General features: G+C 33.9%; 1 protein-coding gene across 3 annotated transcripts in view; it reads right to left on the bottom strand.

Moving 5' to 3' along the window:
* The window catches only part of LOC122808938, a 636,015-nt gene that overhangs the window by 479,055 nt on the left and 137,478 nt on the right, over nucleotides 1-19,482 (bottom strand). For all 3 annotated transcript variants that reach the window (XM_044080096.1, XM_044080086.1, XM_044080104.1), the window contains exon 2: nucleotides 10,555-10,578. Coding sequence is in view for 1 of the 3 variants with exons in the window: in XM_044080086.1 (XP_043936021.1) it covers nucleotides 10,555-10,578 (24 nt within the window). In the remaining 2 variants the exon portion in view is untranslated. The remainder of the gene's footprint in view (nucleotides 1-10,554; nucleotides 10,579-19,482) is intronic.

The following is a 19,482-nucleotide window of genomic DNA, read 5'->3' as shown; positions in this document are numbered from 1 at the left end:
ATATAACAGGCTATAATGTGTATATGCACCAAATAGGATCCAAATAAAATTAGGTAAACATATAATGAACCCTTGCTGAAACGAGAATGACAATAAACCTATATATATAGGTACAATAGCTATTAATACTAAATATCTACATATGACTACAATAGATGTTAATACAGTTGTCGTTGCAAAAACATTTAAATAGCCTAATGGTTCAATTGTTTAAATAACCATGTTGTTCCAGTAGTCAATAAAACCATATCTGATAAACAAAAATATAGGCACTCCATATTGTTTAGACAAAAATAACTATGCAGTGGCAAACAAGTGGTAGTTATATGTAAAAAACATAAATACAAAAGTCATTCCCTATGGCAAGTAGAACATAAAGATGTTATAAATGTTATAAGACATATACACATAGATCATACAATCACCATGTCATATGTGCACTACATAACCCTAATCATAGTATACTAGTAATAGAAAAAACATGCCATGTAGTTGTTCAATATATAATCCAACTTGGTGACAATCTTATAAGAACCCTGAATGCATACAATAATTTGTAAAAAATATTACTTGCATTATAGGCCCATATGGCATCAAACATGAAAAGCCAAAGTGATATGTTTTCGCCCTAACCAGTCTGAAAAGTCCAAAATATGGTAATCCACAATCGCAAAAAGTTGAACGAAACAAGCTTATGTAGAAATCAAGCACACCAAATGAATTCCGTAGTATAAATGAGTCCCAAAGTCATAAGCATAAAGTTCGTCCATGACAAAGAAAAAGATGTATGCCATACGGCACAATACACAAATAACTGTTGCCAGGCTTGAGACTTCAAATAATAAAGTCCACGTACCAATCCAATAACCTGCTCAAGACATTCACGATCTTGCCCAAATGAAATGCCATAAACAGACCATGCGTAAACCCACAATCGGAAATGTACTTAGTGAGCAATAATGTGATGCATTATCCAAGCAAACCAGTAATTTATGTTCTCCAAAAAAATATAATCAGGCATAACCCCACTGATAAGTAAATCTGGTCATCAAATTTGAAACATTCGTATCCAAGATGGCAATTCCGAAATACGTAGTATTCAAAAAATGCGTACTTTGAAACACAGTAGTTATAAGTTTCCCCAAACCTGAAATATATATGCAAAAAAGGGTTTGTGGACCCGACCACAAACTTTTAGGATACAGAGTCAAACCTGTTGATGTATAAAGAGCATAGTCCCAATGCTGAATAAAGCGCAAACAGGTTTCCTTGAGAAATGTCAGGCCCGTATCTGGTCGTAGATGGTAACCGGTCCAAAAGTCTGCTTCCAAATAGACAAAATCCCCCGCAACATTAAAACGGCAACCAAAATGAAATGAAGCCAACAGGTGGATGGCAGCTATCAATTTTATGCTAATAAAGCAGAAATCCAGACAAAAAGCTGAATGAAAAGGACGCTGCACAAAAAATGCTGACAGCAGTCCCAAAGTCACCGGCCCCAGCAGGATGTGAATGGAGGTGCAACATGAAAAAAGAAACCTCCTGCACGGCAGCAACTGCAAGGCTCAAGAAACACCAACACTCAGGAACAAAAAATCAGAGCCAGCAAACGGTGACTGTATAAAAAGTTGTATTAGACAAAATCACAGCATATTGTGAAAAAACAAACAAACCGGTTTCGGCTGGCAAAGCACAGCCTTCTTCAGTGTACAAGAAAATTTGTGAAATACAATAGCTGCATATATATACAGATACCAAAAATCCTATTGGCTGAAAATTATAGATGTTCATTAAGTCCAGGTGGGAACAACCCACCCAGTCTAATTATCCATTACTTTTCTTTTGCATTAAGTAATGTGTGTTTATAGAGAGCATTGTGTATCTTAATCTTAAATAGATACACAATGCTCTCTATAAACACACATTAGCACATTCTACCAGCAAGTTTAACTTTATTATCATTGACATGATTTTAGGGAATAGGGCGAATAAATCTCAATGGCATTCCATACTAAATGCAAAAGAAAAGAAATGGATAATTAGACTGGGTGGGTTGTTCCCACCTGGACTTAATGAACATCTATAATTTTCAGCCAATAGGATTTTTGGTATCTGTATATATATGCAGCTATTGTATTTCACAAATTTTCTTGTACACTGAAGAAGGCTGTGCTTTGCCAGCCGAAACCGGTTTGTTTGTTTTTTCACAATATGCTGTGATTTTGTCTAATACAACTTTTTATACAGTCACCGTTTGCTGGCTCTGATTTTTTGTTCCTGAGTGTTGGTGTTTCTTGAGCCTTGCAGTTGCTGCCGTGCAGGAGGTTTCTTTTTTCATGTTGCACCTCCATTCACATCCTGCTGGGGCCAGTGACTTTGGGACTGCTGTCAGCATTTTTTGTGCAACGTCCTTTTCATTCAGCTTTTTGTCTGGATTTCTGCTTTATTAGCATAAAATTGATAGCTGCCATCCACCTGTTGGCTTCATTTCATTTTGGTTGCCGTTTTAATGTTGCGGGGGATTTTGTCTATTTGGAAGCAGACTTTTGGACCGGTTACCATCTACGACCAGATACGGGCCTGACATTTCTCAAGGAAACCTGTTTGCGCTTTATTCAGCATTGGGACTATGCTCTTTATACATCAACAGGTTTGACTCTGTATCCTAAAAGTTTGTGGTCGGGTCCACAAACCCTTTTTTGCATATATATTTCAGGTTTGGGGAAACTTATAACTACTGTGTTTCAAAGTACGCATTTTTTGAATACTACGTATTTCGGAATTGCCGTCTTGGATACGAATGTTTCAAATTTGATGACCAGATTTACTTATCAGTGGGGTTATGCCTGATTATATTTTTTTGGAGAACATAAATTACTGGTTTGCTTGGATAATGCATCACATTATTGCTCATTGTGGGTTTACGCATGGTCTGTTTATGGCATTTCATTTGGGCAAGATCGTGAATGTCTTGAGCAGGTTATCGGATTGGTACGTGGACTTTATTATTTGAAGTCTCAAGCCTGGCAACAGTTATTTGTGTATTGTGCCGTATGGCATACATCTTTTTCTTTGTCATGGACGGACTTTATGCTTATGACTTTGGGACTCATTTATACTACGGAATTCATTTGGTGTGCTTGATTTCTACATAAGCTTGTTTCGTTCAACTTTTTGCGATTGTGGATTACCATATTTTGGACTTTTCAGACTGGTTAGGGCGAAAACATATCACTTTGGCTTTTCATGTTTGATGCCATATGGGCCTATAATGCAAGTAATATTTTTTACAAATTATTGTATGCATTCAGGGTTCTTATAAGATTGTCACCAAGTTGGATTATATATTGAACAACTACATGGCATGTTTTTTCTATTACTAGTATACTATGATTAGGGTTATGTAGTGCACATATGACATGGTGATTGTATGATCTATGTGTATATGTCTTATAACATTTATAACATCTTTATGTTCTACTTGCCATAGGGAATGACTTTTGTATTTATGTTTTTTACATATAACTACCACTTGTTTGCCACTGCATAGTTATTTTTGTCTAAACAATATGGAGTGCCTATATTTTTGTTTATCAAATATGGTTTTATTGACTACTGGAACAACATGGTTATTTAAACAATTGAACCATTAGGCTATTTAAATGTTTTTGCAACGACAACTGTATTAACATCTATTGTAGTCATATGTAGATATTTAGTATTAATAGCTATTGTACCTATATATATAGGTTTATTGTCATTCTCGTTTCAGCAAGGGTTCATTATATGTTTACCTAATTTTATTTGGATCCTATTTGGTGCATATACACATTATAGCCTGTTATATTTTCTTTCTTTCCAGTGGGTATGATCAGTTCCCCATTGACTACATACTCCCTTTCTTTATTTTATGGATACAGGTCATATAGTGATAGGAGAGTTATTTTTGTGTTTGGTACATTGAGTCTTTACTTCTGGCTCTCAATTTTTGAGTCATGACAAGAGAATATCATAACACCCTACCAATGCTGTAGTATATATTGCATATACCGTACAGTTCCTTACATACGTATATATATCCTTTAGATTTATATATATCTTTTGGTCCTTTTATTCTCACGGTTTATTACTGTAGCCTATATGATATTATTTTATAAGATTTGGCTACCATCCAATACATTTTTTGGGTTGGTTCAGTGTTACTTACAAACCAAGTGTCTCAATATCTGGTTTGTTGACTAGTCTATGTTAATTGGAATTATATTTAATTGTTTGCACAAATCAACCAGGATTTTTTCTCTCAGTGTTCCATATTTCATTTATTGGATAAATTGGACGCAGGTGGTTCTTTTGACATTGTTTCCTGTTATGGTCCATTTATATTTTTGAGTACACCGACGTGGTTGTTTCCATGCCATTATTGTCGGTATATCAGCTTCATCAGCTCCTTTGCTTTTTTTGGATAATTTATATATTATCCTTTTGAACTATGGATTTTTCCAGTTTCATTCGGGGGCTGGTTGCTGACAGAGAGGACCTTGAGGTCTTTGGGTTGGGTCATCCACAGGGAACACTGGGGGGTCCGATTTGGTTGACTCAGAATCCAATTGTGGATTACTTTTTGAAAATTCAAACAAGCATCTTAGATCACTCAGATCTAATATTTGGCACAGTAAGCTATTTAATGCTTACCAGACTGCAGGAATCACCCCCAGGGGACTGCGTGTTCGCACCATCCCCCATGTCACCAATGCGGATGAGGAACTTAATTCACAATGGAACAAAATACAACAAGAAGCAACTATGGATTTTGTTGTTGAATTATTCAAGTTCCACAACAGGGCTATTGATAAAGAATTAGAGGAAATCAATATTCTAGTCAACAAATTGGAGACTTATGAGAAAGAACCATTTTTTAAGATTTTATTAAACAAGGTGGCTTCTGATTTACGTAAGTTTGACACTGAACTAAAATCCAGAAAAACTAAAAAGTTTACTAGGGACCAGGAAGATTATAGGAGGGGTAATCCATTTATTTCCAGCTCCAAACATGTTAGGTTTTCGCCCATTCCTTTTAAATCTACAAATAAAAGGAAACGGCCTAGATCAATATTAAAAAGGCAGGAGATTGAGACTACATCCTCTTTTGAGGATACTTCATCATGCACAGAAAATGAAGCCACAACAGTCTCAGAGTCACCCACCCCAAAAAGAACACCAAGGTCAACCCCTTTAGGCCTAAAACCAGGCGGGGAGGACGGAAACATCATAGAAATAGAAAACATTCAGGGCCTTCTGAACATTGCTCTGGCGAAATGACAACTCCATGTTATAATGTTCTAAACTTATCAGGTTTTGAACTTTCTCCCATTCAGTTGAGAATGTTGAATAAAGGCCTTACTTTTATTCCAGGCTTTACTGTGTCAGAGGAATCTTTTGCACAGGATGTTGTGAATTTTTGTCGTTTGTTAAATTTGAAGTTGTTTTTTGGTGATCATGATAGATTTATATATCATAGATCTAACTTTTCTCTGTCTATGCATCAGATGGTATTGCAGTTTCAGAATAGTGTACTTAAGGACTTGCATTTTTTGGGGTCTGATATTTCATTACAACATAATAACCTATCTTCTGATGAAAAACAAGCCATTTTTGAACTTCAAAACAACAGGGAAATTGTCATTATCACAGCTGACAAAGGTGGTGCTGTGGTTGTATTAGATTGGGCCAATTATGATTAAGGAGGCCATGCGACAACTCAATGACCAAAGATATTATTAACATATGGTTATTGACCCAACCAACATGTTCAGCAAACAAATTGAGACATACTTACGACAGGCAAGGGATGAGGCTATCATTACTGATGATATCATGAATCAACTTTTAGTTCATGATCCCATCAACCAATACATATATTTCTTGCCAAAAATTCACAAAGATCTTTCTCATCCACCTGGCAGACCTATTGTATCGGGTAGGGGATATATTACAGAACCCCTTTCTTTATTTTTGACCAAGCATCTCAAGCTCTTGCTATCTAATATTCGATCACGCCTACAAGATACAACAAACTTTTTACAGATTGTCTCTGACACGCAGCTTGAGCCAGATTGGCTTTTATGTTCCTTGGACGTAAGTGCTTTATATACTAATATTCCACACCAGGATGGGCTACATGCCTTAGCTTATTGGCTTGAAGTCTCTAACTTATATTGTTCTGACTTCAATAATTTTCTGGTGGATCTAGCACAATATGTCCTTACCAGCAATGTTTTTTACTATAAAGAACAATGCTTTTGGCAAACCAAAGGGACAGCTATGGGGGCATCCTTTGCCCCCATATATGCTGATCTCTTTATGGCGTTTGTTGAGAAACATATAATCTATGATGAATAGAGGAACACATTCTTGACAGAAATTGATATATGGAGACGGTATCTTGATGATGTTTGGTTGGTATGGAGGGGGGATGAAAGTTCGCTATTGGATTTTGTAACATATTTAAACAACAATGTTTGGGGCTTGCATTTCACCATTAACTATGACAAGGAAACTATCACATTTTTGGATGTCTTAATCCAGAGGGCACCTGATCATACATTATCCACTGAGATATACAGGAAGTTTCCGGAATACAACACAATTCTGCATGCCTCCAGTTACCATCCACCCCACATAGCACGTAACATTCCCAAGTCACAATTCATACGTGCTAAACGTATTTGTTCAGAGGAAAGTACTTATTTGAAACATAAATCAGATATAACCAACAGATTCAGATCTCGTGGTTATAAAAGTGGCAATATTACCATGGCCAGTAACAGGGTCAGCTCTTTGAATAGAAGTGATTTATTAACATACAAGACACATACCAACTCATCTGGTCAACCTCTTAGATTTACAACTACATTTGCTCGCAACTCTAATCGCCTTATTCAAAGTGTAAGGAGACATTGGAATATCTTACAATGTGACATGGAGATCAACAGCATTATACCTGACAATTGTCTTTTTTCCTATAGGAAAGGGAAGAACCTTAACTCTTTCTTTAATCATTACAAACACAGGGATAACAAACCACATGATTTGATACAAACGACATTGACAGGAGAACCACTACAGGGCTGTTTTCCATGTGGACATTGTAACAATTGCAAACACATTTATAAGTCTAAACAATTCTCCAGTCGGAATTGTTCACAAGTTTTTGACTTGAGATTTTTTTCCAACTGTTCTAGTGACTGGATTATTTATTTAGCTTCTTGCAATTGTGGTGCTTTCTATGTTGGACAAATGTCCAGACCTCTTAGAATTCGCATCTCTGAGCACCTAAGTAATATTAAACAAAAAAAGATACACAATGCTCTCTATAAACACACATTAGCACATTCTACCAGCAAGTTTAACTTTATTATCATTGACATGATTTTAGGGAATAGGGCGAATAAATCTCAATGGCATTCCATACTAAATGCAAAAGAAAAGAAATGGATAATTAGACTGGGTGGGTTGTTCCCACCTGGACTTAATGAACATCTATAATTTTCAGCCAATAGGATTTTTGCTATCTGTATATATATATATGCAGCTATTGTATTTCACAAATTTTCTTGTACACTGAAGAAGGCTGTACTTTGCCAGCCGAAACCGGTTTGTTTGTTTTTTCACAATATGCTGTGATTTTGTCTAATACAACTTTTTATACAGTCACCGTTTGCTGGCTCTGATTTTTTGTTCCTGAGTTCAGTAGATGTGCCACCTTTGTGTAGGGGGATGATATGGGAAACTTTCCATATGGATGGGATTTTACTTTCACAGATAGTTCTGTTTATAAGGATGGAGATGGGGTAGGCAATGGATTTAGCTGCATACTTAGCTTACTATAAATGTAGTGTTTTTTAAATATGTGAGTATATTGAGTCCATAATGCAATACAATAGTCATGTGCTGTAGAGCATGTCAAGTATTTTATCTTGGATTAGCTTGATGGGAAAACATAACAAGAAGTGATTACTAGTGTCAAACTAGGAATGCCACCCCTCTACTGATGACTTTTTGTTGCATGGCATGCCATTCGCACTAACTATTCCATTACTGTTGTGAAACGTAATGTGAAGTGATTGTGGGGGTATTCAAAAATGAGAAAGTACTTATGCAAAGCTCATGTGAGCCTGTGTTGCTACCTATTTTTACAAGATGTGACTAGATATGTACCTCAAATGAACGCTTAAGTACAAAACATGTATTACAGATACATATCTATCCACGTTGTGTGAAAATAGTTAAAACTTAAAAATACCAGCTTGCATCAACAAGCACTTTACATAAATGCTAATTCTTTTCTGAATAACCCAACCACCACCATATGTTCAGACAAAGGTACACAGTATGAGTTATTTATAGTAAATTTTGGCAATATTTTTAATTACACTGGTACCAAGGTAAAAAACAAAGAGCAAACATATAGAACACATTAGCAATTTTGATCAATTATAGACAGGTGGACTTGGGCTGAATAGGGGTTTTTGTGAAATGACAGCACAGTGGATGGTGCAGTGGTGCAGCGGTGTCATTGTCACCTCACAGCAAGAGGTTTTCCGATTCAAGTCTTGGCTGGATGCCTTCTGTGCAGACTCTGCATGTCCTCCTTGCATTTGTGTGGGTTTCCTCCCATGTTACAAAAGCATGTGTTTAGAGTGTTTTCCCCTGGGACTCCGCTGAAAATTGGCTTTATTCCAAGTCAGACTTTTCAGGTAAACAAAAGTTAAAGAAATAAATAATAGAGGACAATTCATTAGGAGAGGCAGCCACAGACGGGCAGGAGCAAAAACATAGAAATGATGGTCAAATTATGGGATCCAAGCATGATTTTGGGAATCCAAACAAAGAGAAGCATCTAGAGACATGGGTTTTCAAGCTAACAAATAAATATAAATGGATACAATTTGGATTAACTAATCTAACAGTGAATGCAGTCTGTGATTAAGTAATTTAACAGTGGATACAGTATGTGATCATGTAATCTAATAGTTTATTTTAGTTAATCTAATAGTGGATGCAGTCTATTATTATGTAATCTAACAGTCAATACCGCCTCTGTTAAATAATCTAATAGTGGATATAGTTTGTGATTGTGTAATCTACCAGTTGATACAGCCTCTGTTAAATAATCTAATAGTGGATACAGTTTGTGATTATGTAATCTACCAGTGGATGCAGTCTGTTATTATGTAATCTAACAGTCAATACAGCCTCTGTTAAATAATCTAATAGTGGATACAGTTTGTGATTATGTAATCTACCAGTGGATGCAGTTTGTTATCATGTAATTTAACAGTCGATACAGCCTTTTATAAATAATCTAACAGTGGATACAGTTTCTGATTAAGTAATTTAACAGTGGATACAGTATGTGATCATGCAATCTAATAGTTTATTTTAATTAATCTAATAGTGGATGCAGTCTATTATTATGCAATCTAACAGTCAATACAGCCTCTGTTAAATAATCTAATAGTGGATATAGTTTGTGATTATGTAATCTACCAGTCGATACAGCCTCTGTTAAATAATCTAATAGTGGATACAGTTTGTGATTATGTAATCTACCAGTGGATGCAGTCTGTTATTATGTAATCTAACAGTCGATACAGCCTCTGTTAAATAATCTAATAGTGGATATAGTTTGCGATTATGTAATCTACCAGTCGATACAGCCTCTGTTAAATAATCTAATAGTGGATACAGTTTGTGATTATGTAATCTACCAGTGGATGCAGTCTGTTATTATGTAATCTAACAGTCGATACAGCCTCTGTTAAATAATCTAATAGTGGATATAGTTTGTGATTATGTAATCTACCAGTCGATACAGCTTCTGTTAAATAATCTAATAGTGGATATAGTTTGTGATTATGTAATCTACCAGTGGATGTAGTTTGTGATTATGTAATCTAACAGTCGATACAGCCTCTGTTAAATAATCTAATAGTGGATACAGTTTGTGATTATGTAATCTACCAGTGGATGCAGTCTGTTATTATGTAATCTAACAGTGAATACAGCCTCTGTTAAATAGTCTAATAGTGGATACAGTTTGTGATTATGTAATCTACCAGTGGATGCAGTTTGTTATTATGTAATTTAACAGTCGATACAGCCTCTGTTAAATAATCTAATAGTGGATACAGTTTGTGATGATGTAATCTACCAGTGGATGCAGTCTGTTATTATGTAATATAACAGTGAATACAGCCTCTGTTAAATAATCTAATAGTTGATACAGTTTGTGATTATGTAATCTAGCAGTGGATGCAGTCTGTAATTAAGTAAAGGTGGATTCAGCCTGGGATTATGTAGTCTAACAGTGGATACAAACTATAAATAAATAATCTAACAGTTGATACAGCCTATGTTTAAGTACTCTAACAGTGCTACTAGGGTGTCAGTGCCACTTGTAACTTTGATGACTGAATAATAGGGTTTGTAAACACATGAATGTGAAGTTAAAAGTTTAACAATGATCATACATCCAGATATAGGATTACTTACCTTCGGCATTCGTGGACAGGAAATCTAAATAATAAAAGAAGAATTATGTCCATGAATTCAAAAAGGCTGTTAAAAATTTGAATATAGCAATAATAAAAATAAATGTCAAAGCTCAACATGTATTGAAATATTAATAAACCTGTTTCACTATATATGGCACACCAGGAATTAAGTAGTAACATTTAACAAGTAATTAACTACTTTCTTTACATATATAAGCATTCATGACCACCATAATGATTACTGATTCAACCACAACCACATGACAGTTTTATAGACATTAGACATATCAGGACTAAAATATCTAGTTTAAGAGCACCATACATAACAAGTACACTCAAAGAAGTGGATAGTAGATGTTATAATATTTATCAGAAGAAAAAAAGAAAATTAGATAGGGACCAAAAGAGTTATCACAATAACAGGGCATACATTTTTAAGCCTTCACCTTATCAGCAGTTTAATGGGAAGAAGGATTATGCCTTACATGGTCATGTAAATGATGAACAAATAGAAAGTTATAGTCCAACAAATGTGGATAGAATAGATAGGCAGAACGAAGAATGGGAAGGGGATGGGGTAAACATAGACCCCCAGTATGAGGAGGATTTTCCCATTGTCAGACACTCAGAGAGACTGGCACAGCACTACACGAAGGAGGGGGAGTACAACAAAACTTATTACCCCCAGAGGAAGAATCAATACTCCCAGTACAGGAATTACCATTAGATACCCACTTTGCAACAAACCTTCCAATGATTTTTAACACTAGTTTGCATCATTTTCAGTATCAAGGTTTTAGTATTTATAATTACTCAGATAGAGTTATAACTAAAGAATATTTTACTCTATTTTCTAAAGGTATAAAATTCATTCCCTCTAACAATGGAAATTTAGTAGACAATATAATATCTTTAAAATTATATACTAGAAAATTAAATTTTGCGATTTGTCAAAACCAATCGGACTGCCCACCTTCATTAAGTGATATTAATTATAATGGATTAAAAAAGAGAAGTGTCTATAATCCACCACTTCATCCTTTAATAGAAGTCTTTGAAAAATTAGTTATGGAGGATATTTACAAAGAATTCAAACAAAGTAAACAAACTGAATGGAATTTAACTAAGGAAGAATTTGTGTTACTTAATGATTTAAGAAGTGATGGCAATATTCGCATCATGGTCCTGGATAAGGGGGGCGGGATAGTAATTTTTCATAGTATGGATTATTCATGTGAAATGTTAAATTTATTACCGGATGAGAACACTTACACCAATGTTTCCAAAAATCAGATTAATATATCTAGTTCCAGAATCGATAGTTACTTAGAAGAATATTTATTAGATGGTAGAATTAGCAGAGATGATTATGAATTCTTATACAGACAATATCCCAAGATTCCCGTTTTTTTATTTCGGAATACTCAAAATACATAAGAATGTTGAAAAACCTCCATTTAGACCTATTGTTGCGGCTAAGGGATCAAAGATACACCCCCTTACAGTATATATTGATTCCCATCTACAACACATAATACATCAGGTTCCTCACATTCTTAAAGATTCTTGGGAATTCTTGAGGCAAATTCAACCTGAACTATATGATGAGACATTTATTTTTCTTACAGTGGACGTCAAAGATTTGTTCACTTGTATTCCCAAAGTTGAAGGACTAGTTTTTTTAGATGAAGTATTATCTAGATTTTCCAATTTAGACAATGATAAAACCAATTTGATTTGTGAACTTATGGGGCTAGTCTTGGACAATAACTATTTGTTTTTTGAGGGGGAATTTTATCAACAAATCAAGGGTGTACCAATGAGTGCAGCGTGTTCCCCTGTCTATTCGAATCTAGTACTTTTAGGTTGGGAAATGGAACATATTTTTGAAAGTCAATACATGTCTAAAATAAAATTATACCTCAGATACCTTGACAATATCTTTATTTTATGGGGTGGTTCAGAAGAAGAAATTCCATTCTTCATTGATTATATTAATAAAAGTACCAATTTTTTGTCTTTCACTTTTCATTACGATATTTCAGGGATGAATTTTTTGGACACTTTCATTTCCAAAGACACAAAAGAAGGAAAATATAAGTCACAGTTTTATAGAAAAAAAGACATTCTGCAATGCATATCTACATTTTGAAAGTAGTCATCCTCTAACACAAAAAATTGGCATCATTAAAGGACAAGCTATTACGTTAGCACGAATGACTTCCAAAAAGGAGAATCTACTAGAAGAATTTTGTTCCTTGAGTGAAATGTTCTCTGAACGTGGTTACCCTATTGACCTAATTCATTCTATTTTAGATGGAATATATAAAGAATGGGGGACGAAATATCTACCACTTTTGGGTAATAGTGAAACTTCTGGTCAAAATTCCAGTCAACATATAGATAACAATACACAAAATGCTAATAATTTCAACACAGCTTGTGTATTGCAATATAATTCTAGATCTGATAAAATTCGAAATATTTATCAAATAAACTGGAATATTTTTAGAACTAATGATGAAGTTTTTAGTAAGATGGGAAGTAAACCTAGGTTTGTAAACAAAGTAGGGCAAAATATAAAACAATTGTTGGAAAATAAACAAAGTACCACTTTAGTTATACAAGGTACCAAAAAATGTGGAATGTGTCATTATTGCATGTACATCAATCAAGAACAGAGTATGGTGTTAAATAATTGTGTAAAAAGCAAAGTGTATTTCAAAAAGGGTAATTGTAACACCAAGGGAGTGGTCTATTTGGCTTTGTGCAATTCTTGTAAAAACTTCTATGTGGGTAAAACCGAACGGGCATTAAAACGTAGAATATATGAACATTTAAATGATATAAAGAATTTAAAAAGCACAAATGCCTTGTATAGACACAGTATTGGCTGTGCCAATTTTGATAAATTTGTTTTTAGTATTCTTGAAGTGGTAAATATAGACCCGAGAGGTGGAGACTGGAAAAATATTTTAAAGAAAAAAGAAAGTTATTGGCAATATAAGTTGGCATCTATGTTTCCACCTGGTATAAATGACCACGTTTTTTTAGTACCTATATTGGTAGAAAGAGCAAATGATATTTAATATTTTTACAATAATAAAAACAATCAATAATATATATTTATACAATTTATGTACAACAACGAAATATACATATTTGATACATATAAATTATATTATAGAAGTTACACATATTGTGGTGTTTAAATAGTATTTCATGCTTTTATTTCAATAAGAACTTGTTTTTAATGGTTTTTATATTTATGAATTTTATTTTAGTGTTTATTAAAAGTAATATTTATTATAACATTTAGTTTTTTTAACTGTATTAATTCGAGATGTTCTCCTTGGATATTCATAATACATTTAGTTGAAGTATTTTGTTAAACAATGGAACCAGGCTTATATTTCTTTAAATAGTAATTAATGAATTTAAATTGGTGACATCAAAGAAAAGTTAATTGTATTCTATATTTAAATGGTTTACTTGCTTCATTCGTTGTTTCTGATGAAGTCTCAGTCAGAGATGAAAGCGCTAAAACCTGTCTTTGTATCTGTTATACATCGTAATTTATTGTGAATAAAGTGGATTTTTTATACTACAACGATTACCCTGGAGTACCTGGAGTTCCTGCCTAACCTGAAACTTTATTTATTCATTTATCGGTTCACTGGTGTTTTTTCAACAGTTTTCTTCTGTTCGGGTTTTGGCTATGGATATCTCCGGGGACTTGAATTTATCAAGTACCGTACTGGCCGAGGATTCCGGAGCAGCTATTCAACAACTGAGAGGTGAAATCACTCAAATTAAGGGTGAATTGACCAAACTTATTGAACTTTTGACACAGAAGGAAAATAGTCATGCAGGTGCAGGATCCTTTATTGGTGAGCGTACGGTCTTTGTTCCGCCGGGGTATAACTGTTGTGGCTCTAACATGGTGCTTCATTCAAAAAACCCGCCAAATTTACATTCACCGGTTTCCGTGAATGTTACAGCAGCGGGTCATGACAGCGATGTTCCTGGTTCCAGTAAGACTAATATAATTGTTTCCAATGGCTTATCTGAGGCAAATATGTGCAATGTCAACACATCGGTGATACAAACTTCTCCTATTTTGGCTAGTTCAAACAACATGAATCAAGACTCTTGCAATCCAGTTGTACGCCCTAAAAAAGGTACTGTTTTCTCAACTGTAAATCAAGTGTGTTCAGGACATAACAGTAATAATAGAATTGTGGATGAATGGGTTGTTAGTAATATGTCTTGTTCGCAAACTGAAGCCAAAAATAAGTTTGATAGAATTTTTGGTAAACATTATTCCTTTTCCTCGGACAACAGTCATAAGGGCGTTTCGAACAACAACGCTGTGGACAATTTAATGCATGAGTCTTCTTTGAAAGACTTAATTTTCTTATTAGAAAAGAGAATGTTTAAGTACAAAACTGTTGAAATGGACATTGCTTATTTTAAACAATGTATTGATTTGAAAATTGTACCTCAAGGTTTGAGAATCTACAGGTTTCCTTTTGGAATTAATTATACTGATGAAATTATATCGGATTATATAGAATTTTTTAACGAAATTGGTCTGGGACTTATTTCTAAAACATTACATTACTATGAACAAGAAAGAGAACGTGTTTTAAGTGAGGTGAAAAGCCTTGACAGTAAAATTAAAAGTGATTTGTTATTTTCATATCACAGTGCATTATATTTTAAAATATTAGACAAAGTGGATAGTAGATGTTATAATATTTATCAGAAGAAAAAAAGAAAATTAGATAGGGACCAAAAGAGTTATCACAATAACAGGGCATACATTTTTAAGCCTTCACCTTATCAGCAGTTTAATGGGAAGAAGGATTATGCCTTACGTTGTCATGTAAATAATGAACAAATAGAAAGTTATAGTCCAACAAATGTGGATAGAATAGATAGGCAGAACGAAGAATGGGAAGGGGATGGGGTAAACATAGACCCCCAGTATGAGGAGGATTTTCCCATTGTCAGACGCTCAGAGAGACTGGCACGACACTACACGAAGGAGGGGGAGTACAACAAAACTTATTACCCCCAGAGGAAGAATCAATACTCCCAGTACAGGAATTACCATTAGATACCCACTTTGCAACAAACCTTCCAATGATTTTTAACACTAGTTTGCATCATTTTCAGTATCAAGGTTTTAGTATTTATAATTACTCAGATAGAGTTATAACTAAAGAATATTTTACTCTATTTTCTAAAGGTATAAAATTCTTTCCCTCTAACAATGGAAATTTAGTAGACAATATAATATCTTTAAAATTATATACTAGAAAATTAAATTTTGCGATTTGTCAAAACCAATTGGACTGCCCACCTTCATTAAGTGATATTAATTATAATGGATTAAAAAAGAGAAGTGTCTATAATCCACTACTTCATCCTTTAATAGAAGTCTTTGAAAAATTAGTTATGGAGGATATTTACAAAGAATTCAAACAAAGTAAACAAACTGAATGGAATTTAACTAAGGAAGAATTTATGTTACTTAATGATTTAAGAAGTGATGGCAATATTCGCATCATGGTCCCGGATAAGGGGGGGCGGGATAGTAATTTTTCGTAGTATGGATTATTCATGTGAAATGTTAAATTTATTACTGGATGAGAACACTTACACCAATGTTTCCAAAAATCAGATTAATATATCTAGTTCCAGAATCGATAGTTACTTAGAAGAATATTTATTAGATGGTAGAATTAGCAGAGATGAGTATGAATTCTTATACAGACAATATCCCAAGATTCCCGTTTTTTTCGGGATACCCAAAATACATAAGAATGTTGAAAAACCTCCATTTAGACCTATTGTTGCGGCTAAGGGATCAAAGATACACCCCCTTACAGTATATATTGATTCCCATCTACAACACATAATACGTCAGGTTCCTCACATTCTTAAAGATTCTTGGGAATTCTTGAGGCAAATTCAACCTGAACTATATGATGAGACATTTATTTTTCTTACAGTGGACGTCAAAGATTTGTTCACTTGTATTCCCATAGTTGAAGGACTAGTTTTTTTAGATGAAGTATTATCTAGATTTTCCAATTTAGACAATGATAAAACCAATTTGATTTGTGAACTTATGGGGCTAGTCTTGGACAATAACTATTTGTTTTTCGAGGGGGAATTTTATCAACAAATCAAGGGTGTACCAATGGGTGCAGCGTGTTCCCCTGTCTATTCGAATCTAGTACTTTTAGGTTGGGAAATGGAACATATTTTTGAAAGTCAATACATGTCTAAAATAAAATTATACCTCAGATACCTTGATGATATCTTTATTTTATGGGGTGGTTCAGAATAAGAAATTCCATTCTTCATTGATTATATTAATAAAAGTACCAATTTTTTGTCTTTTACTTTTCATTACGATATTTCAGGGATGAATTTTCTGGACACTTTCATTTCCAAAGACACAAAAGAAGGAAAATATAAGTCACAGATTTATAGAAAAAAGACATTCTGCAATGCATATCTACATTTTGAAAGTAGTCATCCTCTAACACAAAAAATTGGCATCATTAAAGGACAAGCTATTAGGTTAGCACGAATGACTTCCAAAAAGGAGGATCTACTAGAAGAATTGTGTTCCTTGAGTGAAATGTTCTCTGAACGTGGTTACCCTATTGACCTAATTCATTCTATTTTAGATGGAATATATAAAGAATGGGGGACGAAATATCTACCACTTTTGGGCAATAGTGAAACTTCTGGTCAAAATTCCAGTCAACATATAGATAACAATACACAAAATGCTAATAATTTCAACACAGCTTGAGTATTGCAATATAATTCTAGATCTGATAAAATTCGAAATATTTATCAAATAAACTGGAATATTTTTAGAACTAATGATGAAGTTTTTAGTAAGATGGGAAGTAAACCTAGGTTTGTAAACAAAGTAGGGCAAAATATAAAACAATTGTTGGAAAATAAACAAAGTACCATTTTAGTTATACAAGGTACCAAAAAATGTGGAATGTGTCATTATTGCATGTACATCAATCAAGAACAGAGTATGGTGTTAAATAATTGTGTAAAAAGCAAAGTGTATTTCAAGAAGGGTAATTGTAACACCAAGGGAGTGGTCTATTTGGCTTTGTGCAATTCTTGTAAAAACTTCTACGTGGGTAAAACCGAACGGGCATTAAAACGTAGAATATATGAACATTTAAATGATATAAAGAATTTAAAAAGCACAAATGCCTTGTATAGACACAGTATTGGCTGTGCCAATTTTGATAAATTTGTTTTTAGTATTCTTGAAGTGGTAAACATAGACCCGAGAGGTGGAGACTGGAAAAATATTTTAAAGAAAAAAGAACATTATTGGCAATATAAGTTGGCATCTATGTTTCCACCTGGTATAAATGACCACGTTTCTTTAGTACCTATATTGGTAGAAAGAGCAAATGATATTTAATATTTTTACAATAATAAAAACAATCAATAATATATATTTATACAATTTATGTACAACAACGAAATATACATATTTGATACATATAAATTATATTATAGAAGTTACACATATTGTGGTGTTTAAATAGTATTTCATGCTTTTATTTCAATAAGAACTTGTTTTTAATGGTTTTTATATTTATGAATTTTATTTTAGTGTTTATTAAAAGTAATATTTATTATAACATTTAGTTTTTTTAACTGTATTAATTCGAGATGTTCTCCTTGGATATTCATAATACATTTAGTTGAAGTATTTTGTTAAACAATGGAACCAGGCTTATATTTCTTTAAATAGTAATTAATGAATTTAAATTGGTGACATCATAGAAAAGTTAATTGTATTCTATATTTAAATGGTTTACTTGCTTCATTCGTTGTTTCTGATGAAGTCTCAGTCAGAGATGAAAGCGCTAAAACCTGTCTTTGTATCTGTTATACATCGTAATTTATTGTGATTAAAGTGGATTTTTTATACTACAACGATTACCCTGGAGTACCTGGAGTTCCTGCCTAACCTGAAACTTTATTTATTCATTTATCGGTTCACTGGTGCTTTTTCGACACTCAGAGAAGTAATACTCTCTTGAAAATATTTTATGTACATTTTTATTCTTGGACTTTAATTCACTGTCAAGCAAGAGTTTTGTTTTTCTTTAAAAATATTAAATTTCAGAAAAAAAGCTGGAGTAACAACAGGGATTGGGTTGCATTATTCAGCAAGGAAAAGTACATATACAACAGAGGTTCCACTTTACAATCCTGAAATACTGAAAGCTCGAATTTCAGTATCTCGAGACCCTAAAGGTGAAAATGCAAAATCCCAAAAGTGCATAAGTGCAAATTCGAATATCTCAAATCCACGCTTATGCAGTGCAGCAACAGGATGGGAAGTGTTTAGCCAGGAAGTTTTACGGAAGTGAAGGTGAGTGAGTGTATGTAAGTGTTATTGTCAGTTGTGCATGTGGGTTAGGGTAGGGAGGCTGTGTGTGTGTGTGTGTGTGTGTGTGTGTGTGTGTGTGTGTGTGTGTGTGTGTGTGTGTGTGTGTGTGTGTTTATGCAAGGGAGTGTGGAATGTCTACATGTGAGTAATGCATTTCTTTACTGTTAGTGTGATCTCGGAGTTGGTATATATAAGTAGGGGGAGTGTAGTGTAGGATTGTGTAGTTTGTGTGTTGTGGGTTGAATGGTGTGCGTGTTGTATGGTGTATGGTTTGTAAATGATCGGGATTTTATTTTTCGTGTTTGTGTGTTTCGGGATTGTGGACTGTTTGACTTTATAGTTTCGAGATACTGAAATTCGAGCTTTCAGTATTTCGAGATTATAAACGGGAACCTCAACAGAAAAGGTTCAGAGTAAAATCTTGATGGACCACCACACATAAACTCAAATGATCTCTATTGGACA

This window comes from Protopterus annectens, chromosome 1.part1 (assembly GCF_019279795.1).
Source record: "Protopterus annectens isolate FY-2018-M chromosome 1.part1, PAN1.0, whole genome shotgun sequence".
NCBI lineage: Eukaryota > Metazoa > Chordata > Ceratodontiformes > Protopteridae > Protopterus > Protopterus annectens.
This window is presented reverse-complemented; position numbering and strand designations above follow the sequence as displayed.